Source organism: Bufo bufo, chromosome 3 (genome assembly GCF_905171765.1).
Source record: "Bufo bufo chromosome 3, aBufBuf1.1, whole genome shotgun sequence".
In the NCBI taxonomy this organism is placed as follows: Eukaryota; Metazoa; Chordata; class Amphibia; order Anura; family Bufonidae; genus Bufo; species Bufo bufo.
In genome coordinates, this window is record NC_053391.1 from 89825564 (window position 1) to 89852812 (window position 27249).

Below are 27249 nucleotides of genomic sequence, written 5' to 3' on the forward strand. Positions count from 1 at the left end.
GGCAAGTCTGGTAATGTAGGTCCCGTCTGTTGGAAGCTACCTTGTCCTTGATAGATGCGCCTAACACAATTTTATCCACATATGTGCACAAAGAGCTTCTAATTTTCATATAGTAAGCACAGCAGTAATGCAGTTTACAATTATTCGTGTCTCTAGTGTTAGCATGCGTCTTTGTGTGCTGCTACTTGTAGTTTGTGGAAACTATACAGTGGACAGAAGACTACATCCACTGTGTAGATTCCCTTGTCAGCGTACTACAGCTTACCTTCTATTCAATTGAATAGAGTTGAGCTGCAGTACCCCGGCACAGTCACTAAACCGTAGACGGAGCCTTCTGCTTTTGGCTTAACTCACTTTACAGTGCTTTACTGCCGAAAACAGACGATCAGTGGAGGTGTCAGTCTGTCGGACCCTCACCGATCAGATCCTGAGGATGTGTCATCAATGTCTAAGTACAGGAAAACCCCCTTAAGGCTGAACACCTTCAGGGGTCATGTGGAATCCATACCTCAACAGATTAGTGTTGTTTTGGTTGCGCAAGGGGGGCCCAAACAATTTTAAGTTTTAATGTTTTGACTAGGTAATTGTTATTACTCCCAGTGAGCGTCAGCAAACGCCTTCTGCTGTTGATGGATCCAGTCTCGCAGACCCCCTTTTTTAAATCACCGGTGCCTCCCCTGCAGCGTCGCTCTCATTGGTTATCCTGGGTGTTTAAACTGTCTGCCCCTGTGGGAAGATAATGTTGAAGCAATGTCATGTGCAATGAAGACTGCATATTGCTATAAAGCGCCCAGACATGCAGTATCATCCCCTAAAGGGAGTAAAGTTATCACAAATCATGTACAAATGTAATTATATATATATAAAGGGTTACGTGGTTGAGTATGTGTACGGCTTAGGTTTTGCAAAGGTTAGTTGTGTAACCCATAAATTGGCCTATGAATGTATACTGTACTCTAGCAGAACCGGATTATTACAGTTTGCCAATAAGCTCCTGTGCTAATAAATTAATGAGATGCCAGACTCTCCAGGATGTTGTTTTTTTTTTTTTTCCACTCGGCGGTCATGTGTTTTTAATTGTTCTACTGGAATTTCTCCAAGTGAAGTTAATGTGGAAGGTATTTGTAGATTAGCATTAGTGCCAGGTTTAGAAGCAGGTTCATGAGAACATGGAGAAGTGCTTTGTACACTGCTTAATATCCGTCTGCGAGCTGAGGCCATCAATTTCACTTCTCACAGTTTTCCCATTCATTTAAAAAGAAAACATTTTAAAGGAGGCCTCCACCGAAATCCTTTTTTTCCATCAGGCAGTGGTTTGTGTTTGTAAAATTCATACTCTACAATGGTTGCAATTTATCTCATCATTGAAAAGACGTTTCGGCCGCACAGGTGCTTTCTCACACCAAGGTGAGAGCTCTTATCTTGGCTTGGAAAAGGCCCGGCACAGTCAAAACCTTGCCTTTTTAGGCCAGTTTCCCACTGGCGTTAAGCTGTTCCGGCAGGGGAACAGCCTGCCGGATCCATACTACCATTTGCACACATGTGCTGCCGGAAGTCTGCCCGGCCCCATTCACTATAATGGGGACCAGCCGCAGCACGGTAAATATCCGCCTTTCGGCATATTTGCCATGCTGTGGCAGGATCTCCACCTCTCCCCATTATAGTGAATGAGGCCGGGTAGACTTCCAGCAGCGCATGTGTGCAAAAGGTAGTACGGATCCGGCAGGCTGTTCCCCTGCCGGAACAGCTTAACGCTAGTGTGAAACTGGCCTTAATGATGAAATAAATTTTGGAATATTATGCGAATCTTCAGCCTTGGGCTTTTTCTGTGCTGAATATTTAGGGCATATGGACATCACCGAGAAGAGCCCATTGTTTGGGATGCCTTCTGTTAGCCAGTGTTGAAGAGCCACTGACACAAAGGGACTAAGGTGGCATCAAGCTTCATTTTAATGGTCGCCATACTGTACCGCATTTTCCCTTGGTGATAAAAGTTGATTATGGGGGGGTTTCCAAAGTTAGACCTGTGGTAATCAGCCAGTCACTGGCTTCAGTTTTAAATAGGATGGTCTTGATGGGAGAACCCCCTATAAAGCAAACCCTCTCGACGAGGCAGCATAAAGTAGTGGCAGATACGTCCCTCACAAGCTAAAAATAAGTGGTTTTTGAGAATCAGTATTGTAATGATCGAAGCCAGAGCCTAGAAAAGAGTCACAGCTGCCTCAGAAGAGTCATAGTTATTCATGAGGGCCTGCTCTCCTTGTCGTTTAACCTCCCCCCTCCGCCCGTACTGATGTATTGCAGTTTGCTCCTTTTTAGTTTTTTTTTCTCTAGGAGAGATCAGGCAAGCATCAGTTGGTTGGCGGTGTGAGCAGGACCTCATGAATAACTGACTAGTCTTAGACTCACGTGACTGTTTTCCATGCCCAGGTTGGTTTATAATGCTGCTTCTCTGCAACCGCTTGCTTTCAGTGAGGGCAGCGTAAAGTTGCTGACAGGTTCCCTTTAAGTTTACCATTCCTCACAAATGTTAGGAGTCCAATTCTGAGCTAGAAAAAAAGTGTGGCATCCAACAAAAGAATCAATATCCTAAGAAAATCCAGATGAAGAATATATCTTAAAGACTAGCTCCATGTCTTCTTGAAGATATACAGACATTATTTTTTTTGTCTGCAGTCGGACTGTCTCCCCAGCTGTCCTAGCACAGCAAGATTCCTCCAGACGGTGACTCTGGTTAGTGGGTCACTGATTTTATTCCAGTTCTGAGGTACATCTATGACCGTAGACCTTGATAAGGTTAAGACAGTCAAGTAGCTGGTCACCAGACTCTAGTGTAGGTCCTGACAATATTATTTTATTACGGTCTTTGTCATGGCCTTCTCTATAGACATAGACATCAAATCAGAAGAAAAGCCAAGGAATAAATGGGCGCCGCTGGATGTAGGACAGAGGCTTGTTTTTCCAGCTTGGTGTAGTTTTATCCACAGTCTACATGTTTTGGCGATGAACTAGTGCCTTCATCAGGCTCAAACTGGAAATAAGCCTCTGTCCTTCATCCAGAAACTTATACTTATTTCTTGTGGTGTTTTTTTTTCCCCCTCTGATTTCATGTTCCTGGTAGTGTCTAACTTCATGCATGACCGGTCCGTACAGCTAATATAGTGATGACTACTCTAAGCCGCTGTGCAGAGTTGTGCCTGTTATACACACATCTGGTCTAGGAGAACAGTTTGATATTACCTTGCCTTTTTCTATCATGTGGAAGTCTCTGCCCTTGTGGAGCATCATCTTCTCTATAGACGTGATCTGTAAGTGTTAATCACAAGGATTGTACTTGAAAGCTACCGTAATTCTCGCTTGGATGTCCACCTTAGCGCTATACTCCAGTGTAGAGAAATCCAGAATTTTTTTTATTTTTTTCTGAAGTTTCTCTTGATTGTTTCTTTATTTTTATTTTTTTCCCCAGATTTGAGTGAGTCTGTTCTACCCAGATGGTGTTTTGATGTTGGAGCTGTCTACCTACATGGCTATGATAAAGAAGGCAACAAACTGTGTAAGTTTAAAGATGTAAAATGTAAAAGCAAATTTAGTTCCTGATCAATGTCTCAACATTATGAATATGGGCCATATGTGCTTATTAGATAGCCATCATCCTAATGCTCTTTTGGCCTATGGTTATGGGCATGTTGAATTCAAAAATGTCCAATTCGTCTGTTCCCTGAGTTCTGCCATCAGTCAGGAGGCCCCAATACATATTAGATAATGAGCTGGTCACCCCGTTTTAAATACAACATAGTCCTGACCCTAATTTATAAAGGGATTTGAGCCTGGAAAACCCCTTGAAGCCTTGTCCATGAAGTGAAGGCTGGGTCATGTAGCTTATTAAACCAAATATAAAATGCCGGAGGTCATCCTCTCATCTCCTAATGGGATCATTCATGTGCTTGCTTTATCTAATAATAATTATAATGAATAAATTAGGACAGGTGAGATGGGTGAAATATTGGGACATGAGGTGAAGCTTTGTGTTTCATCCAAGGTCCTACATCATTACTGCCATGGAACTTAATGAGGTTTTGGGGTAATAAGTATTTTATGTGCCTCCAGCATGCCACCTGAAACAGAGGATTCATGCTGACCCGCTTCACGCCGTTCTGGTCCTCTGTGCCGTCTCCATCTTCCAGTTCCTGCGCTGCTTACATCCTGCTAGCCATGGGCACAGTCCCAGGCACCGCTCCAGCCAATGACTGGCTTCAGCGGTGACGTGCTGCTTGTGGCCACATCACCGTTGAAGCCAGTCACTGGCTGGAGCGGTGCATATGACCATGCCCATGGCTAGATGGATGTAAACGGCGGAGGACTGGAGAGGGTAAATATAAATCTTCTGTTTTAGGGGGCAGAACATGGGCACTTAATAAAAACGAATTACTGTAAAAACCCCTTTAATTTGTAATCTCATGATGTTACAGGCTAATGTTCCACTTAACGCAGACCTAAATCTGTGTGATATTTCATTATTGGCGTGTGCCATAATCTTGTGACCAATTCTGAGGCCAGACCTTGTTCTCCAAGATGACTGGCTTCTTTGTTTCCTGGTCATATGAAACTTGCTGGAGATGTACTTGTCAGTGTTTCTGTTTTCGGTTGCATTATGAATAATATCTACTTTGTGTTTGATTTGTAAATAGCTTTTTATTTTTTTTACTGTAATTTAGATTTCGTAAAGATTTTGTGCTTTATAAACAACCCATAGACCTAGGTTACACTGTCATAAAGCTGCCAACTAGACTATAGCATCCTGTTATTATATAGCTCCAGATGACATATCAGTCTATTCTGTCACTCAAAGGGGTTTTCCAAGATTTTAGTACCGATGACTTATCCTCTGCATAGGTCATCGGTATCTGATCGGAGAGGGTCCAACACCCGGGACCCCCGTCGATCAGCTGTTTGAGAGGGCAGCCGCGCTCGCAGTAGTGCCACAGCCTTCTCGCAGCTTTCCCTAGGTCGAGTGACGACACGTTCATCGGTCACATGACCTAGGGGCAGCTGAGACCCATTGAAATGAACGGGGCTGAGCGCGATATCAAGCACAACCGCTATACAATGTACGGCGCTGAGCTTGTTAAGCTGCGAGAAGGCAGCAGCACTCACAGGAGCGCCGGTGCCTTCTTAAACAGCTGATCAGCGGAGGTCCCGAGTGTCGGACCCTCACCAATCAGTTACTGATAACCTATAACTGTTAGCCCATCAGTAAAAAAATATCCCAGAAAACCCTTTTTAAAAGGGAACCGGTCATTTAACACATGCAGTCTGATCTCCGAACAGCATGTTATAGAGCAGAAGGAGCTGAGCAGATTGATTTATATTGTTGGTACAATTACCATAATACCATAATTATAAAAAATAATGTGCACTAATTTTGGGATGTTTATTGATTTTATTTAGTTTGGCTCCGAGTAAAGCTCCATGTGCGAGATAACAAAACAAATGAGGATAAGAAGAAATGCATTGCGTTTTGGTTGGAGCGTTATGCCAAAAGGGAGCCAGGAAAACTACTGACTGTTGTCTTTGACATGGCTGAGTGCGGAATTACTAACGTTGTAAGTTACCTACATTAACCATATGTGATATAACTGAATTTTATAGATGCTGCTGGTTTACTAATGTATGGTCATTGTGTGCTTTGGATTGGAAATCCTCTCTAAATCATAGCCAACAACTTGAACACTTCTTAGGGCTTATTCACACGTCCATATTAAAAATAGTCTGTGAGGTCCATAAAGGACACAAACCTGGTACCGGCTGGAAATATTTGGGTATAATGGTCTCCATGTCTGTGTTCCTTAAGACATGGCCCAAGACAGGAGATGCTCGAAATACTGTAGTGTTAATAGCACCATTAGTATGTACTGTATGTCTGTGCAATCTGTTGCATACACTGATAACACACGGCAGCAGAAGTTTGTCTGAGTGGGCCCTTAGGTAGTGCATCTTGTCTAAATCCAAGTTTTTGACAGTTGACTGCTCTATGCGGTTTATTGCCTTCATTCACGTACAGGTTGCACACTCTCATCTTTTTCAGTACAGGGCAGAGCGGGAGAAGACCTACATAACGCAGCAGTTACACATCCCCTGCTGAGAGATCTAGCTAAAATAGCATCAATGTCTTACCCAAATAGAAAATTAACAGCTGTTTGTGTGTCTGTAGTAAGAGCGTTCTATCTAATAAAGTCCTGTGATCTCAGCAGCATCTGCGTTTATTCAAGTGGTTTCTTGAGTATGAGGGGTGATGGAGAAGAGGGATATAAGCTGGCAGGCTTCTAGAAAGTGATCGGTGACTGGGCTGCAGCTCCACTGTATCTCTAACATAGACTAAGATGATAACCTTCTGTCTGTGCTGCAGACCTGTCTTTCTGCCTATTTTACAAACAACTGACCTCTGAGTGGAAAGGCTTTACTTAGTTGCTTCACATGAGGAGCTAGGAGCACTGAAGTTTTTTAATTTTTCACTGGTGGTACAGTTTAAGGCTACTTTCACACTTGCGTTTGGGGTTCCGCTTGTGAGATCCGTTTGAGGGTACTCACAAGCGGCCCCGAACTGATCCGTTCATCCCCAATGCATTGTGACATTGACACAATATGGTGCAATTGCAAACGGATCCGTCCCCTATTGACTTTCAATGTAAAGTCAGGAGTCCCTATTAATATACAAACCGGATTCCAAAAAAGTTGGGACACTATACAAATCGTGAATAAAAACTGAATGCAATGATGTGGAGGTGCCAACTTCTAATATTTTATTCAGAATAGAACATAAATCACGGAACAAAAGTTTAAACTGAGAAAATGTACCATTTTTAAGGGGAAAATATGTTGAATCAGCATTTCATGGTGTCAACAAATCCCCAAAAAGTTGGGACAAGGCCATTTTCACCACTGTGTGGCATCTCCTCTTCTTCTTACAACACTCAACAGACGTCTGGGGACCGAGGAGACCAGTTTCTCAAGTTTAGAAATAGGAATGCTCTCCCATTCTTGTCTAATACAGGCCTCTAACTGTTCAATCGTCTTGGGCCTTCTTTGTTGCACCTTCCTCTTTATGATGCGCCAAATGTTCTCTATAGGTGAAAGATCTGGACTGCAGACTGGCCATTTCAGTACCCAGATCCTTCTCCTACGCAGCCATGATGTTGTGATTGATGCAGAATGTGGTCTGGCATTATCTTGTTGAAAAATGCAGGGTCTTCCCTGAAAGAGATGACGTCTGGATGGGAGCATATGTTGTTCTAGAACCTGAATATATTTTTCTGCATTGATGGTGCCTTTCCAGACATGCAAGCTGCCCATGCCACACGCACTCATGCAACCCCATACCATCAGAGATGCAGGCTTCTGAACTAAGCGTTGATAACAACTTGGGTTGTCCTTGTCCTCTTTGGTCCGGATGACATGGCGTCCCAGATTTCCAAAAAGAACTTCGAATCGTGACTCGTCTGACCACAGAACAGTCTTCCATTTTGCCACACTCCATTTTAAATGATCCCTGGCCCAGTGAAAACGCCTGAGCTTGTGGATCTTGCTTAGAAATGGCTTCTTCTTTGCACTGTAGAGTTTCAGCTGGCAACAGCGGATGGCACGGTGGATTGTGTTCACTGACAGTGGTTTCTGGAAGTATTCCTGAGCCCATTCTGTGATTTCCTTTACAGTAGCATTCCTGTTTGTGGTGCAGTGTCGTTTAAGGGCCCGGAGATCACGGGCATCCAGTATGGTTTTACGGCCTTGACCCTTACGCACAGAGATTGTTCCAGATTCTCTGAATCTTCGGATGATGTTATGCACAGTTGATGATGATAGATGCAAAGTCTTTGCAATTTTTTGCTGGGTAACACCTTTCTGATATTGCTCCACTATCTTTCTGCGCAACATTGTGGGAATTGGTGATCCTCTACCCATCTTGGCTTCTGAGAGACACTGCCACTCTGAAAAGCTCTTTTTATACCCAATCATGTTGCCAATTGACCTAATTAGTGTTAATTGGTCTTCCAGCTCTTCGTTATGCTCTATGTTTCCAGCCTCTTATTGCTACTTGTCCCAACTTTTTACTTACTTAGCAATTTTAGAAGCATTATACTTACGTGCGCTGTCTGTGGCCGGCCGGGCGCTCATCCTACTGGTAAGTGAAATCTACTCTAATGATCTACGTGAGGGAACCTGCAGCCAGCCCAGCACGGCAACAGTGAGAACCTGCACACTAGAGTTGTTGCGATACCAAATTTTTGATTCGGTTTCGATACCATGAAAAAGTATTGCGATACTCGATACCATTCGATACCACGCGAAAAAAATAAACAAAAAAAGCCACGTGCATTCCTCATTTTTAAAAATGGCGAATCGCGCAGTTTTTATTTTATTTTTTCTGTTCCGGCATTCACCACCTAGATTTTTTTTTTTATATTTTAATAGTTTGGACTTTTCTGACGTGGCGATGTAATATGTTTATTTATATATTTTATATGTGAAATTGGGAAAAGGGGGGTGATTTATACTTCATATTTTAGTGTTTTTTTTTTTTTTCACTTTTTATTTAATAACTATTTCCCCCCTTAGGGGCTAGAACCTGGGATCTTTCATCCCTTTTCCTATTCACCCTGATAGATCTCTATCAGGGTGAATAGGACTCCACACTGTCCCTGCTGCTCTGTGCTTTGTGCACACAGCATCAGGGATGTTACCATGGCAACCAGGGCTTCTGTAGCGTCCTGGCTGCCATGGTAACCGATCGGAGCCCCAGGCTTACACAGCTGGGGCTCCGATCAGAAGCTGCCACTGCACCACCAATGAGGGGGAGTGGAGAGGTCCCTGTGGCCACTGCCACCAATGATTTTAATACTGGAGGGTTGAGAGGGGCCGGCGCACTGTGCCACCAATGATTTTAATGGGATGGGGGGATTGAGGGGGAGGGGGTGCACTGCACCACCAATGATTTTACCCCTTTATACAGGAGGCGGGTACTAGCAGATCAGCGGCAGTTAACTGCCGCTGATCGCAGCTCCCTGTCAGGGGCAGGGTGCCGGCAATGCGATTCTGCTGCCGGCACCCGCCTCCTGTATGTGTTAAAGACTGACTACTGTATATGAGTCCAGACTTTCACTATTAGGCCACACAGAGCGGCGCCCAGCGATGTCTCAGCACTCACCATTAGTCCTGGGCGCCGCTCCGTTCGCCCGCAGTGCCCCATTACTGTCTCCTCTCCTGCTCCACATGCTGCTGATTACTATCGGAGCGATGGGAGGAGACATCAGCTTCACTAGTGGGCGTTCCTTCTCCCTGGCTGTAGCGCTGTCCAATCGCAGCGCAGGGAAAAGGAACGCCCACTAGTGAAGCTGATGTCTCCTCCCATCGCTCCGATAGTAATCCTATCATTGGTGGCGCAGTGCGCCCGCCCCTCCTCCGCCCCTCTCTTCTCATTGCCGCCCCTCCTCCACCCCCTCTCTTCTCATTGCCGCCCCTCCTCCGCCCCTCTCTTCTCATTGGTGGCAGCGGCAGCAGCACAGGGGGAGGGAGGACAGCTTCCTTCTCCCCGTGCTGCTGAGAGAGAACATGAGCGCGCCGATAGCAGCGCGCTCATGTTCAGAGATACTAGACTGCGCAGAAGCGCAGCCCAGTATCGAAAAAACGGAAATCCCGGTATCGTATCGATACCGGGACAAAAGTATCGATTGGGTATCGAAATTTCGATACCCGCAACAACCCTACTGCACACAGAGACAGGCACGGTGAGAGCAACATTCACAGGCGAAGTTCACAAGACACCGCAGCCCCAAGCAACCAGCCTGCACAGGAGGCAGCCTGCAGCCAGTACGTGAGAGGGCATGCAGCCAGCTTACACGGACACAACTGTCACAGTGAAGCTCATTTGTGAACTTACTAATTTAACATTTATCAACTCTTTCTGGGAGGGAGATGGGGGAAAAAAACAGCAATAAGGCTACATTCACACAAGCATTTTTGCTGGATCCGCAGGATTCAGCAAAAACGCTTCAGTTACTGATAATACAGTCATCTGCAGCCGTTATGAACAGATTCGGTTGTATTATCTTTAACATGCCCTAGTCGGATCCGACATGAACTCCATTGAAAGTCAATGGGGGACGGATCCGTTTTCTATTGTCAGATTGTGTCAGAGAAAACTGATCCGTCCACATTGACTTACATTGTAGGTTATGACCGATCCATCTTCTCCGCATCCCAGGACGGAAAGCAAACCGCAGAATGCTGCGGTTTGCTCTCCGGTATGAGAACGGAATGGAAGGCATTTTGGAGCATTCCGTTCTGTTCAATTATGTTTTGTCCCCATTGATGATGAATGAGGACAAAACTGAAGCGTTTTTTTCCAGTATTGAGATCCTATGACTGATTTCAATACCAGAGTTTTTGCACAATTTTGTTGCGTTCATTTTTCAATATAAATAACACAGTAACTTTATTCTCTGGGTCAGAGTTCAATTACAGCGATACAAAATACATATACGGTGTGTATATATATATATATATATATATAATTTTTTTTTTTATATGTTTTACTTCTTTTGCACAATAAAAACCCTTCTTTTAAAAAAAAAAAAAAAAAAAAATTAAAAATGTATTTGCTTCCCAAGACCCATAACTTTATTTTATTTTTCTTTCTACAGAGCTGTGTAAAGGCTTGATTTTTGGGGGCCAAATTTGTAGTTTTCATTGGTATCATTTTGTGGTACATAAAACTTTTCATCGCTTTTTAATTCTTTAAAGCAGGCAAAAATCAGCAATTTTGTTTATTTATTTTACGGCGTTCACCGTATGGGATAAATTACATGATAATTGCATAGTGCAGGTCATTACAGAAGTGGCAGTAGCAAATATGTGGAGGAGATTTTATTTTTGCTATATCTTTCCATTTGAAAAGCGTTTTTTTCCAGTGGAAAAAAGGTGTATATATTTTTACTTTTTATATATTATTTTTTTTGCCATTTAATAGTACCACAACGGGACTATAATAGGCGATCTTTATTCCTGTAGTGCAGTGTATTTTAATGTCAGTGCTATACTGACATTCTCCAGCAGGCTGCACTTCTCTGGGGAACGCTAGAGGCAGGCCTGGGGTCTTCAGTAGGTCCTGGCCTGCCTGTACTGACATCGGCACCCCACATTCTCATTTGTGGGGTTCAGATGGGACATAGAGGGAGTCCGCTTCCTCTGTAGTGGCTTACATGCTGCAGGCACTATTGCCCACGGCATGTAATGGGTTAAACGGCCCGGTTTGGCTCTTTTGTCAGCCTGGGCTGTTAAATAAGGAGTGTGGCTCTATTCTTACAGCCGTAAAACCCCTGTAGCACTTGGGCTGGGCTGCGGTAACAGAGGCAGCCCAGCCTAAGGACCCTTAGTGACTGTCGTAAAAAGGCGTATTAGTGGTCACTAAGGGGTTAAGGCCTTTTCAGGTCTGGTGATTAAAGGTTTAAACTTGTTGAGCAGTCCTCAAGTGGTTAAAGGGGTTCTCTAAGAATTAAGAAAATGAAAATACTTAAATATTACTTTATTATTTAATGGCTCATTTTGTCTGGATAGCAATCATTAGGAGAAACAAAATGGCCGCCATCCTTTTAGAACACACAAAACCTGTCCTAATCACACAGCAGGACAAATTAGTTCACAACCCTGAGGTAAAGAGCTGCCTCATCCTCCTCTCCTAGTGCAGCGGCAGCATGAAGCGCACGGCGTCATAGCAACCAGTGACTCCATGTGCTCCTGCTCTCAGCCGGAATCCAGGCCGTGTTACCACGGACCGCTCACGGCCGTGAAACACTGAAGTGTGCATCCGGCTTTACTTGTCATAATGGTAATGGAGTTCATGAGGAGACATGAAGTTTACTTGTCATAATGGTAATGGAGTTCATGAGGAGACATGAAGTTTACTTGTCATAATGGTAATGGAGTTCATGAGGAGACATGAAGTACAGAGCATGGACAGAACAGACTGTGGCAATGTGGGGCTGTGATAATGGAGACTGCTACTCATTATCCACATCCCCACCCTCCTCTCTCCGTACATCATGTCTCCACATGAGCTCCATTCCTACAGAGATTGTTGAAGATCTTATCATCTGTATACAGAATCATAATCCCTGACAAGCAGAGCAGAGAGGAGGATGAGGCAGCTCTTTAGCTCAGTGTTGTGAAGTAAATTGTGTGACAGCAACCATTTTATTTTCCCTGATGATTACTCCCCATTATATATTTGGGAATATATATATATATATATATATATATATATATATATATATATATATATATATATATAATCATAAAGTAATATTTAAGTATTTTCATTTTTCATAATTCCCGGAGAACCCTTTTAATGTACAGTGCAGTGTATATAGAGTATGCAGTAGTGTCTTGAGCTCCACCTAGAGGTCATAAAAAGAGCTGTAACATTTAAAAAGTTTAGGGGTCACCGAGTTTTCAAAAAAAATTGTATATGCCATGGAGACATATCAGAAGTTTTGATTGGTGGTGGTCTGAGTACTGGTCCCCCACCGATCCATAGAACGACGAGAGACTAACACTCCTAGTGCTGTCCCTCTCCTCGCTGCAGAGAACGTCATTGAGTCTCCAGTAGCAAGGAGAGAGAACACGACGTGCGTGCACTTCTCTCTCCTCGTTCTGGCGATCAGTGGGGTCTCTGACATATCAAATGTTTTTTGATAACTCAATGACCCTTTAATCAGCAAATAATTTACTACTACTACACCTGTTTTAGATTTAAGAAAGCGTTTTTTTTAGGAGGCACTTTATTGGATATTGCACGCTGGGCTGATATGTCTAATGTCTCGGTAGAGCAGCATGAAAGGACACTTTGAAGGCAGTGAAGATTTGTTCATAAAGTGTCTCTAATATAGTTCTGAAGATACTTTGCCACAAGTGTCACACAAATAAAGATTTGGAACAATTTTAAACCTTTGGCGGAGTGTATACATTTACACATCAAAACTCTGACGGAGAATGAAAAGCTCTTTGAGTCATTTTTATCTTGTAAGGAGCTATTCCCAGTGAATGAAGGAATGACCTTTTCTGTTTTCATCTCTGCCAATAATTGCTTCAAATGATTGTACGAACGCAGACGTAGATTTAGGATCTTCACCGGTTTATAGATTATTTTTTAACTGGTTCTGGAATAAAAGAAGTCTGTTTTTTCTAAGCTTGGGCCTTTAAAGGGGTTGTCCAAGTGTTTCACACTGATGACCTGTCCTCAGTATCTGATCGATGGGGGTCCGACACCCAGCACCACCGCTGATCGGCTGTTTGAAGAGACCGCTGAACTCCATGGCCTCTTTTTAGGCCAAGGACCTCACGTTCATCAGTCACATGATCTAGACGCAGCTCAGGCCCACTACTACCGCTATCCAATGGGCTTCGCCGTGCATGGTAAGCCGCGAGGAGGGTGCAGTGATTACTGGAATGTCGCAGCCTCTTCAAACAGTGAAAACGTCATCATGCTTGGCCCTGTTAGTAAAAGTGCAGAGGGGCTCAGCAGTTGCAGAGAGAGCTGAGCCTCTAGGTGTAATGGTAACGCCCTTGTTGCTCCTAGAGGCTCATTTGCCTATATTAAAACATCATTTTGATGATCCCATATGAACATGGGACCAACACAGATGCCTTCAGCTGCCAATCGCACATGGAACAGGTCAGATAATTTCAGGGACAAATCTGTGGACAGATGCTCTATAACATGAGAGCGCAGGCAGAGTAACTCCCTGTAAGGCCTCTTTCACACTTGCGTTGTTGGGATCCGGCATGCACTTCCGTTGCCGGAGGTGCCCGCCGGATCCGGAAAAACGCAAGTGTACTGAAAGCATTTGAAGACGGAGCCGTCTTCCAAATGCTTTCAGTGTTACTATGGCAGCCAGGACGCTATTAAAGTCCTAGTTGCCATAGTAGGAGCGGGGAGCGGGGGAGCAGTATACTTACAGTCCGTGCGGCTCCCGGGGCGCTCCAGAATGACGTCAGAGCGCCCCATGCGCATGGATGACGTGATCCATGCGATAACGTGATCCATGCGCTTAGGGCGCCCTGACGTCACTCTGGAGCGCCCGGGGAGCCGCACGGACGGTAAGTATACTGCTCCCCCGCTCCCCGCTACACTTTACCATGGCTGCCAGGACTTTAGCGTCCCGGCAGCCATGGTAACCACTCTGAAAAAGCTAAATGTCGTTTAGCTTAAGGCCGGATCCGGATCAATGCCTTTCAATGGGCATTAATCCCGGATCCGGCCTTGCGGCAAGTCTTCAGGATTTTTGGCCGAAGCAAAAAGCGCAGCATGCTGCAGTATTTTCTCCGGCCAAAAAAACGTTCCGTTCCGGAACTGAAGACATCCTGATGCATCCTGAATGGATTTCTCTCCATTCAGAATGCATGGGGATAATCCTGGTCAGGATTCTTCCGGCATAGAGCCCCGACGACGGAACTCTATGCCGGAAGACAAGAACGCAAGTGTGAAAGAGCCCTAAGCAATGAAACTTAAGTGATCTTGGCTGGAAAAACAAAAAACTTTTTTTTTTTTTGTAGTATTTGTTCCTGGGAGAGTTGGTTGACATCCAGTCTGGCTGCTTTTATAGGGTTGTCACTCAATGGTGTCCCTCTTGGGTTCTCAGCTTTCCAAGTTTCCTGAAAGGCATCGTAAATGTCTGATCACAGTGATATAGACTCACATCCACTATAGGAGCTGCCCTAATACCACCCAGCTTTCCTGGATACACTTAAAGGGGTTGTCTCACTTCAGCAAATTACATTGATTATGTAGACAAAGTTATTACAAGGAACTTGCTAATGTATCGTGATTGTCCATATTGCTTCCTTTACTGGCTGGATTCATTTTTCCATCACATTATACACTTCTCATTTCCATGGTTGCGACCCCCTGCAATCCACCAGCGGTGGTCGTACTCGCACACTATAAGAAAAAGTGCCGACCTCTCTGGTGGCCGGGACCACGGCAGTGCCCATAGATCGGTGGTTTTTCCTATAGTGTGCAAGCACGACCACTACTGATGGATTTCAGGGTGGTCGTAACCATGGAAACGAGCAGTGTATAATGTGATGGAAATATGAATCCAGCCAGCAAAGGAAGTAATATGGACAATCCCAATACATTAGTAAGTGCCTTGTATTAACTTTCTCTACATGATAAATGCTATTTGCTGAAGTGACACAACCCCTAAGAGAGAGATGAATATTTAAAACCGGACGATACGAGGCCTTCTGTTTACTGGCGATTTTTTTCTTATTTTAGGGGAAAATTGTAATTCTGTGTAGTAAAATCTTTTGCCATTGTGAATGATCTCCTATCAGACCCTAAGCAATGAAGATATTTGTAATCTGCAGCGGCGCGCGGTCTCTCCGTGCCCGCACTATCTTCCGAATAGTAATAAGCAAATTCGTATCGCTCATAATAAAAGATAAAACACGATTCTCATTGCAAGTGGCTTCACTAGAAAAGGTTGTTCTTCAGATAATGGGCATTTGCATATGGAGTCCTCCTGGGTTTTCAGTGTGCAGAGATAAAGTGTTGTGGGGGTTTTTTCTGCTGCGTCTGAGTTTTGAAGTGGAAGTAATAAATGTATAAAAGGACAGAGCCTCAAGGACATTCATCCTGCGGAGTTGGTGAGCTCTTGTACTTTGTCTGGAGATGGATTATTATCAGACGGCTCTTGTAGTTCAGCCTTGTGTAATACGGCACTGGGGGCGGGGGGGGGGGGGGGGGGGGGTGTTTGCGTCATAACGAAAAAGGACCTTTTATTACATCCTCCGATCAAGTGGCGCTGCAAAAAATTAAAATATCACATTATTATTTATTATTATTATTATTATTATTATTAGGCCTCATGAGCACAACCATGAGGCAACCCACTGGTCTGCAAAATGCGAGCATCGTCTGTTTGCACTCCACATCGAGGTGCGGACCCATTGACTTCAAAGGGTCTGCGATCCGCAAGATGCAGCGAAAGTCAGGACATGTTCTGTCTTTTGCGGCATGGACCCCGAATCCTATGGAAACACATGGAGGCCCTTCCAGAGGCTTCCGGGCGACAGAACATATCCTTTCTTTCTCCACGTCTTGCAGATCACTGACCCATTGAAGTCAATGGGTCCGCACCACGATGCAGAGTGCACATGGCTGGTGCCCGCGGTTTATGGTCCGCAACATGGGCACGGCGACCCCACGGTCGCCTTATATGTATTTATATGTACTAAGAATAACATTTTTAGGCTGAAAGGCATTTTCCCATGAAAGTATTCTACATTTTTCAAACCAGCCCCCGGGTCTGAATAATTGTAATTGCATGTAATTAAAAATGTAGCCTAGTTTTTGTCATTTATTTTATAAAATGTATTTGTATAGCGCCGCCAGCTGTTTGTTCTTTTCTTTATTTCTCTGTCCTCCTCAGTAAGATTGCTGAGGTGGACGCACATGCTCAGTTCCAACCTTTAACTGCTGCCAGCTATGTCTACTGGTGGAGGCTGTGACTGTTAGGCCCCTTTCACACGGGCGTTGCGGGAAAATGTGCAAGTGCGTTACGGGAACACCCGCGATTTTTCCGCGCGAGTGCAAAACATTGTAATGCGTTTTGCACTCGCGTGAGAAAAATTGCGCGTGTTTGGTACCCAAACCCGAACTTCTTCACAGAAGTTCGGGCTTGGGATCGGTGTTCTGTAGATTTGTATTATTTTCCCTTATGACATGGTTATAAGGGAAAATAATAGCATTCTGAATACAGAATGCATAGTACAATAGGGCTGGAGGGGTTAAAAAAAAAAATTAAAAAAAATTTAACTCCCCTTAATCCACTTGCTGGCGCTGCCGGCATCTCGTCTGTCTCCTTCTGTGCTGAGCATTCATTCCAGGACCTTTGATGACGTCACTCCGGTCATCACATGATCCATCACCATGGTAAAAGATCATGTGACGGACCATGTGATGACCGGAGTGACGTCATCAAAGGTCCTGTAACTGTACTTAATGCTCACCACAGGTCCTATTCAGACAGAAGCAGATGCCGGGCTCCGCGATCAAGTGGATTAAGGTGAGTTAAATTATTTTTAATTTTTTTTTAACCCCTCCAGCGCTGTTTTACTATGCATTCTGTATTCAGAATGCTATTATTTTCCCTTATAACCATGTTATAAGGGAAAATAATAATGATCGGGTCCCGATCGTCACCTAGCAACCGTGCGTGAAAATCGCACCGCATCCGCACTTGCTTGCGGATGCTTGCGATTTTCACGCAACCCCATTCACTTCTATGGGGCCTGCGTTACGTGAAAAACGCACAAAGAGGAGCATGCTGCGATTTTCACGCAACGCACAAGTGATGCGTGAAAATCACCGCTCGTGTGCACAGCCCCATAGAAATGAATGGGTCAGTATTCAGTGCGGGTGCAATGCGTTCACCTCCCGCATCGCATCCGCGCGGAATACTCGCCTGTGTGAAAGGGGCCTTACAGGGAGAGAGCTGCAGCGGAAAAGATAAACCCCCTCAGAAAGCACACACCCCCTGAGCTGTGATAGGGAGAGAGCTGCAGCTGAAAGGACACACCCCCTGAAAATAAACACACCCCTAAGCTGTGACTGGGAGAGAGCGCCAGCAGAAAGGACATGCCCCATGAGCTGTCAGCTTGAAATGTTCTAGCAGAGCAATGTATGGGGAGATATAGTCTGGATCCATGTGAGGCACAGGACTGGTCCTAGATTTGTTAGAAAGATCTTGTCATGTACTGTATGATGTCTGATTTTCATGTTTTATTTTTACATTAATCGTGGGAGAACCCATTTAAAGGGAACCTGTCTCTAATTATGACATGCCTCTTTTATTAAATGCTTTTATTTCCCACGAGATAACAATCCAAAGTGTTGTTCTGCCGCTCCTCTATTATTATTCCTAGAAATTTATGAATCCATTGACTACAGTACTTGGCATTACCATTTTTCTTGTGAAAGGGTGTGTCACTACAGTGATACTGTCAGACAGTGTCGCTGATTGGACCGTCTGAGTGTGTGTAGGCTCACAGTGGTGAATTTATTCTCAAATTTCTAGGAGTAATGACAACAAAATGGTACAACTCTTAGTTCTGAGTAAAAATGTTCCAGAGTGGATAGAAAACCAAGGCACTTTCTTCCATTCAAATGGTGGTATTTGTTGGAGCAGTAATGCATTTATTCTTCAGCGTATTTAATACCACAAGAGAAAATTTTGCCAAAATGTCGCTCTTCCTGGACTTTGGTCACGGCAGATATCTGTGGAGGATGCAGGATGGGTACACTGTCAAAATAATTTGTGGCTTTCTAATTCATGTTTGAGGAACCCAGTCCCTACCACTTGTAACCATCTGACTCCACCAGGGTTTCGACCATAGTAAACTTATTAATGTTGAAAGTAGTGACAATCTCTGGCGTTAGTGGTGACCCTGACTTTCACCTCTCTAGAGAAATAAAGTGTCAGGGACCAGCAGAGCAGCGGGGGATTTTTTTTTTTCTAGTTAGTAATGGTTCTTTTGTTATTTTATGGCATTGCATTGAGTTTTGTTTGAAAACAATATTTAAAGGGGGTATCCAACCCCTATAATCACCCCCCCCCCCCCCAATGCCCAGACCCCTTGTATACATTATACTTACCTACTCCCCGGCCAATAGCGGGCTGCGACAGGGGGAGCCCCCTAGCGTCACCCGATAGGAGGTGCAGCGGCGGCCTTGCAGGGATCCGGAGCAACACGGGTGCCGGGGTAAGTATTATGTATACAAGGTGCCTGGGCATTGGGGGGGCCTTATAGGGGTTAGATAACCTCTTTAAGGGTATGTATGGCTTTGATCACTTTTTTATAATTGACCAAAAAATTAACAAATTGTGTATTTTTTTTTTCACACTACGGTGTCCTCTGAGCAGAAAAAATATTTTGAGATTTTAATAGTTTGGACTTTTGTGAATAGGTCTTTAATATTTTTATTTATTTTTTATATGAACTTTTTTAGATGTACAGTTGAGAAAGGCGAGGTGATATGAATTTTTTTTATTTTTATTTTACTGTGACTTTTACTCCTCTTAGGGAACTTGAACATGCGATCCTGTTATCGCTTGTCATAGAGTCTCATATATTGTAATAGTATTCTACTGCAATCTAACAGGCTGCCTGTGAAGCTGTGCCTCGAGCACGGCTTTTCAGGCATCATGCCATGACAGGCTTGGGAACCTTCACAATGGCCCAGGATGTCAGGGCAACTGAATAGAGCCCCACAATTTCGCCACCGTGGGGCTCTGATTGGAAGGCAGAGGGAGACTCCTGCCTCTGTTTAACCTCACAGATGGCGCAGTCACTGTTGACGGTGGCATCTGAAGGATTAAATCGCTGCGATCTGCATCATTGCAGATCACGGTTGCTGCCGGCAGGGGTCTGCTGTATGACTCAGCTGGCACCCGCCATGTATGGTTCAAGCTCAGCTTGTGAGCTCTCTCCATACATCACCTGTACACCAAAGCCATACATTTATGGCATTAAGGAGTTGAGAACAAATTGATGACACGGATTGATTTCAGACTACCTTGATCATAAGGCAGTAGCTGAGCTGCAGTTGTAGATCATAGTTTTTGCCCAGTGGGAGCGAAGGCAAATGCATAGATGATTTGAGTCTGCCAGAGCACGAGCTGCTTATATTGATGGAGGACCCCCTCTGTAATGTCCAAACGTTCTCTTGGGGATAAGGTGGTCCTTATTAAACATAACAATTTAAAGAATGATTTGATCAGATAATCTGTGAATAAAGTATACCCTTCTCCCCATTTAACTAACTTCTACTCACTGTTACGGCAGTGGGTGTGGAACCAAGGTGTCAACCAACGGATTTCACTTTGGGCTAATCCTAAGGGCCTTATCCTGGCACTCCCCTGGTATTAACCCTTTAACCCTTCTACAGGGATCTGGACTTTATTGCAGGGGAACCACCAGGCTGCTACTTCCTGGAGCAGTCTCTATGTGATCGATAAGTAACCCACAGGGACAGAGACACCAGTGCGGAGCACCAAGGAATCGGGGAAAATAATAGTCGTGGACAGACCAAGGGCAAGACAGGCAGAGCACGAGCAATACTTTAAATGGTCAAGGCAGGCAGCGAAGGGTCAATACAGAAGTAAAGCACAGGTCAGGTCAGACAGTCCAGTAAACGGGCAGACAAACGAATACAGCACGCCTTCACTGAAAGCTACTGTAGCAAGCTAGACATCCTATTGCTCAGGCCCCCTCCCATAGGGGAAGGTGGATTAGGTATCCAAAGGTGACCAGCTATTGGCCAGTGCGACGTAAGAGTGTGCGTACATGCCGTACGGGCAAAGGGAAGCGGCCTTGCTGGCAAGAGGCAAGTCCTGCTCAGACACAGAAGGCTCCAGCGTCTGTGCTTGGCACAAGGGTGTGAAAGAAGACCAGTGGGTTCAGGCTGCCAGGGAACAAGAGGACAGGCTGAGTGAAGCGGTGCCTATGCCTGCCCGGGAGAGCGGGATGACACCAGGCATGGGCCACCGACATGGGACTCCCGCAGTCCATAGCAGCCCTTGAACTGAGGTTTCGACTCCCTGACCATTTGGCGGAGAATAGAGAATAATCTCTAAGTTGGTCTTGCAATTAAAGGAAACCTGTCACTATGAAATGCACTGCAATCTGCAGACAGCATGTTATAGAGCAGGAGGAGCTGAGCAGATTGATTTTATAGTATTGTGGGAAAAGATTCAGTAAAACTTGTAATTTATACTTTTAAAGGGCATCTGTCAGCAGATTTGTATCTATGAACCTGGTTGACCTGTTACATGTGCGCTTGGCAGCTGTGTTGGTCCCATGTTCATATGTGCCCACATTGCTGAGAAAAATGAGGTTTTAATATATATGCAAATGAGCCCCTAGGAGCAACGTGGGCGTTGCCGTTACACCTAGAGGCTCAGCTCTCTCTCTGCAAATACTGCACCCTCTGCACTTTAGGAAAAGTCAAGGCCAGGTATTATGACGTTTACACTGCTTGTCCCTGTCAATCAAAGTGGAGAGGATGCGGCATTTGCAGGTAGAGCAGAGCCTCTGGGTGTAACGGCAACGCCCCCATTGCTCCTAGAGGCTCATTTGCATATAGTAAACCATAATTTTTCTCAGTAATGCGGGCACATATGAACATGAGACCAACACAGTTGCCTTCAGCTGTTAAGCGCACATGTAACAGGTCAGCCAGGTACAAATCTTCTGACAGATGCCCTTTATGCTTAGGAGTGATGTGGGGGGTGCCACTCAGTGATTGACAGCTAACTGCACACAGAGAAGGCTGTCAATCACTGAGTAAGACCACCCACAAAACTGCTTATCAATCTGCTCAGCTCCTCCTGCTGGTAGCACTGCATTCCATGGAGACGAGTTTACCATGCTCATGTATCCTGATTTCAGGAGTGGGTCATATTCACATTCAGCAATAAATAGTCCTGAGACGGCAATGTCTGTACTTTTTAGATTTACTTGATTTTGTTTTTGTATTATTTTTATTAATTTTGTATTTTTTTTTTATTTTTTATTTTTTTTTATTCTTGTAGATTTTATAATTTAAAAATGTTTGTTGTATTCTATATTTCCCCCTCCCCTAATTAGCATAGACTCCGCCCATTTTGCAGTCAGGTTCACAGGGCAGTCCTGTTGTCAAGTTTCTGTTCGGCCTTTGATGGTTTTTGTTTAAAAAATGCAGTTCGGTTTAGAGGGACACATTATACAGTAAATGTTTTTTGCCTCTTTGTAACTTTTAACTTGACCCGTTCTAATGAAAATATCATTTTTTCACTTTTAGGATATGGATTTTGTTCGCTTTGTAATCAACTGTTTTAAGATCTACTACCCCCGATACCTGTGTAAGTAATATGCTAATTCGTATAGATGTATTCCCCCAGTACAGAGGGGATTTGTTGTAAGGAGCTTTCCAACATATGACCTGATGTTTTTCCTTCTTGACTTCATGATGGTCACAGGGAGGATCGCTTGTTGAGCCTAGTCCATCCTGTGATAAAATGGGTTGCAGCCTCCCATCATACCTTAAAGGGAATGTGTGATCAGAAAATGATCTATTGTTTAACTCAGGTTTTTATGTTTGAAGGGGTTCTGCACTTTGTTTAAACTGATCTATCCTCTGGATAGATCATCAGCATCTGATCGGCGGGGGTCCGACACCCGGGACCCCCGCCCATCAGCTGTTTGAGAAGGCAGCGGCGCTATAGCAGTGCCTCGGCCTTCTCACTGTTTACCGCTGGCCCAGTGACGTCACGACTAGTATCAACTTGCCTTCTCAAACAGCTGATCGGCGGGGGTCCTGACTCCCGCCGATCAGATGCTGATGATCTAGCCAAAGTGCAGAATCCCTTTAACACTTTTTTTTAATTATTTTTTTTGTCCTCTATAAAAAAAAATTAAAAAAAATCCTGAGAGCTTCCTCATAGGCCATAGGCAATAGACCTGAAGGGACCTCATAGACATCTATGAGTATCGCAGCTCAGGCCCATTCACTTGAAAGGGACTGAGCTCCACCTCGGCCAGGTGACCAATGTATGGTGACGTCTCTAGCCTAGGAAGAGGCCTAAGCACACACGGAGCACTGATCAACCAGAGTCCCGAGAGTCTGACTCTCACCAATCTGATATTGATGACCCCTTTATGTATCAGAACCATAATGTATATTACTATATAGTGAGGCATTTTCCAACTTACAAAACACATTTCTGTGGAGAAGAACCACTCTTTTTAGTACCTCAATACCTTATATTAGGTCTTATGGATGTCGGCCATTGGAGGGGTGTTTCTCCAATCAGGAGCGACATGTATGAACCAGAACATAATGCCACTGTGAGAGTGTCTACCATTCTGATGGAGCTATCCTAGTGTTAAATAAGGGAGGGGGGGGGGGGGGGTTCAAGAGCCGAACCCACAGTGATCAGTTGAGACTGCCCCCGTAACATGTTTCACAGTATTAGGAAGTAACATCCATCTAACTAGAAATACCAAAAATAAAATAAAAAAATGTGCTTGTATATTGTACTTCATCAGCCTTTTCCTATCTCTTTCCAGCAAAGATTGTGATATTCGAAATGCCATGGATAATGAACGGTGAGTGTGATATATTTAACTCATTGTGGTGGTTGATATAGAGATAGAAAAATGGGTTACAGAGGAGAGGTTGTGCAGTGGTAAAATATTGATGACCTACCCTACCTGCTGGTTTAAGAGGTAGCGCTGCTTCCGATTCAAACTCGCCTGTGAATTGTCTCTTTTTGCAGAGGCGGCACAGTGTAATTACAATACATTCACTTGAATGGGACGGAGCAGTTGTATTTCCTCTGCGCTGCCTCTGACAAAACGCAAGTAACTTTGAAGAGGACATGGTTCCCACATGAGTGCCGCTACCCCTTCAAACAGCTGATTGGTGGGGAGTCGGACCACCGCCAATCTGATATTGGTGACCTATCCTGAAGATGGGTCAGCAATATTTTAGCACTGCACAAGCCCTTTATTATTTGATACCTTGTGGTCTTCACAGTCTCCCATCATACATGTCCTGTCCTGATGTGGAGAGAACTGTGGAGCTATGAGCAGCTGCGCAGTTCTCTCTATGATCAGATACAGCCCCTTATGAGACCTCCGCCCGACCATTTAGGAAACAATCAGATGGGTCTCACTGCAGAAAAAAATCCTTATGGTATCCGCAAAGGAAATTGACCTGGTGCGAATTTCAGATCTGTAGCATTTATATTACTTATTTTTACTGCACATGTCACCGTTTGCAATGTATAGGGTGAAATCTGCCCAAAAAATCCCCCAGAAACCTCCATATGACTCTGCAGACCAGAGAGAGTTTATTTTGCACAAGCATGGCGTCTGTTCATCTGATCATTAGTGACTACGAGCTGCCATACTGTCATGCCAGGTAGTGTTTGTGTTGATGCTTTCTGACTGGTATATGCAGATCAGACTGCGCAAGTCGCAAGTTCATTTAATATTCGTTCCGCCGGTAAAAGCTGATTATTGTATACCTTGTCTGCCCTGCAGGTATACATGGCTGTGAATAGTTCATGCGCTTGTTATTAAATCTGGTCCTGAAGGCAGGAAGCGACGGCATAATTTCCTGTAGAGCAGAATAATCGTTCTATCACCTCAGGTCCATAGATAGCGTCCGAAAATGGTCCATTAGAATAAGTCATGTTAATGGATGTTTTTATGGGCAAAAAGCCCTCCATATCAATTGTATATTTTATTACTGGCAAATTCTTCTTGAGAACCGATGTTATTACCTACCTAATTTAAATTTGAATCCATCACCAGGATATTCATAGTTAGGCCTCATGCACATGGGCATTGTGCGGCCGTTCCGTGCATTGGGGACCGCAATTTGTGGTCCCCAATGCACAGGCAACGTCCGTGCAGCGGCCGGGACGGATCAAAACCCCTTCAACTTGAATGGGTCTGTGGTCCGTCCGCACCGCAAAAAAATAGAACATATTTCTTTGCGGTGCGGAGGCACGGACAGAAACACCACGGAAGTACTCTGTAGAACTTACGTGCCTCCATACCACACCGCAGCTCCGGATTGCGGACCTATTCAAGTGAATGGGTCCGAATCCGTGATGCGGGGAGCACACGGCCGGTGCCCGCATATTGCGCACCTGCTGTTTGCGGACCGCAATACGGCCAGGCAACTGCTGTGTGCATGGGGCCTTAAACTGCGCCTTGTAGGGCTAGCTCACCTGAATGTAATGATACCTTTCACATAGCGATCCGTTGCTCAATTCCAGAGAAAAAGGGCTCTGAATCAATATGCAAATGAGCAGTTAAGTGCACTGAGGGCGGGCCTAAACCACTCTGTGCACCATTGCTCCTCCTGCTTCCTCTGCCTGCCTCTGGAAAAAAGGGTATTTTTATGCTGAAAACAAACACTACTATTTACAGAATTTCAGGACTTTTGGCATGAAGATGGTTCATGGGCTAACCCCTTTTAAATAATATTTTTTTTGTATGGATTTTAACATTTTTGAACTGTTCTCTTATGTTTTTTTTTTTCTGTTAGCTGCTTTTAAAATTATAAAGGGCTGGCTTGGTCCAGAAGCTGTAAACATGCTGAAATTTGTGAACAGGAGTGAAATTCAAGAGTACATCAGTGCCGAGTACTTACTTCCACACATGGGAGGAACGGTAAGTTGTGCACAAATCCCTTGTTACACTTGAGATTTGAAGGTTGTTAATTCCTTCTACCGCTGACATCCCAGAAGACGTCTCACACAGCGACTGTGTATGGAGATTCGGGAGGCTGTGCATTTTCTTACCCATCAGGATTTACAGGCTTCCAAAAATAACTCTTGGTGTAGCCCTCGTCATCCTCCCTAAATAGACATTGCTGTGTAGTGCTCACAGACCTGGTGATTGAGAAGACATTCATAATTATCCTAATAATAATAGACATTCTTATTCTGCCAGTCTAAGCACATGGAGGGAATTAATGATGCCCTGCACTCCCGAATTCTGGCTTAAAAAAGTTGCAAAATCGGAATATTCAATTTTTTGAGCTTATTTGCACAGGCATTTTGGAACTCATCACTCACTCCAGTTTTGAAAAGTAGGCGAAAAAGTAGTCGTGATTAGCCTTTCTAGCTGATTTAAACCAAATTTATGGAAAGTTGAAAAATTGTCGCCATCATACTCCACTAAAAGACGTGGGGGTAAAACGTGGAGACGCATCTCAAGACCGAAGTGGAAGACTTAAAGGCTATGGACACCTTTTGTGGGCAATTTTTTTATTCTGCATTCTACTCATTTTTGGGCTAAACATTAATTTTTTTTTGGTTGGTATTTTTTTTTGAAAAATTAGAGCAGTTCTTGTACTATAGGGGTTAATTGAGAGTTTATCTGCAGACTTTAAGTTTGAGTCCCGTCATCCAGCAGAGCTGCCTGCTCAGTCTGTAGCCCTGTTCTTTGATTTGTGAACACTAATATTCATTACACCTCGATTTTTGTCACACTGATAAGAATATGGCTTAATAAATGTTTTTAAACTTCAGGATATCACAGATGGGGGATTCACATGAGCCCTCAGATGACTGGATTCAATGTAAACACAGAGCCTGCTGCGCTGTAAATACAAAGATTCAATGTTATACTGGGAAAGTGGCTGAACATTTTTTATAAAGACCAATTGAAAAAATAACTTTAAGCCCAAAATAAGTAGAATGTAATAATAACAAAAATTGCCCTCCAAAGGTATCTATAACGTTTAAAGAGGCTCATACATTGTGTACCACAATTGAGTGCAAATTATGGCCACATAGACTTTTGAAAAACTGACTTTAAAAATTTCCTTGATTCAGTAAATGTTTTTCAAGGGGTACAATCCATTTATATCAGATTATCACAATTTCCGGGCATTCAATATCGATAGCCTATTATCAGGATAGGCCATCAGTATCTGATCGGTGGGGATTTAGTTGCCGGCATTTCCATCGATCAGCTGATTGAGGAGGCCGCGGTGCTCTGGCGAGTGCTGCAGCCTCCTCACCGCATACTAAGCACAGCCCCATACACTGTTTAACAACTGTGCTTGGTATTGCAGCCCAGGCCCATTCACTTTAATAGGTCTGAGGATTGGCCATCAGTATTGAACTCCTGGAAAACCCCCTTTAATTTTTAGAATTGTTTTGCTTCTGTAGTTTCCGCCTGTTAGAAGTAAATTGCAGTGAAAGCTTATTACAGCACCATACAAGACCCCTGAACCTTAATACTTGTGTGTTTTAAGGATCCCTTTAAATACAGTTATCCTCCGTTACCCGATGATGATTTCCAAACTCCAATGTGTGAAAACGGACCAGCATCTTGTGAGGATGAATCAGAAGCCAAAGAGGAGAGTGAGATGGATGCCAGAGACACGGTGGATTCATTATCAATCGAGGAGAGTGCACCAAAGCCTAAAAAGGTACCACCAACTTCATTTAGTAGAATTCAACAAGGTCAAGAACAGCAGCTTACATACTACAGCCAACTACTGTATAAACTGAGAATGCCTAAAGGGGTTTCTCATAAATCCCAAAAGAGGTCAAGATAGAGAGGGACCGTCCTAGTCAAGACCCTACTAGAGCCAGAGCAGGAAGCGGCCACTGCAACGGGAATGAG

At 44.1% G+C, this 27249-nt stretch overlaps 1 protein-coding gene across 1 annotated transcript in view; it reads left to right on the forward strand.

The window, feature by feature from the left end:
- MOSPD2 (motile sperm domain containing 2) overlaps nt 1–27249 on the forward strand; it is a 113257-nt gene that overhangs the window by 44332 nt on the left and 41676 nt on the right. Inside the window, exons 4-9 of the mRNA XM_040423307.1 lie at nt 3467–3553; nt 5449–5603; nt 21896–21956; nt 23164–23202; nt 25157–25281; nt 26876–27052. Coding sequence (XP_040279241.1) covers nt 3467–3553; nt 5449–5603; nt 21896–21956; nt 23164–23202; nt 25157–25281; nt 26876–27052 — 644 coding nt within the window. The remainder of the gene's footprint in view (nt 1–3466; nt 3554–5448; nt 5604–21895; nt 21957–23163; nt 23203–25156; nt 25282–26875; nt 27053–27249) is intronic.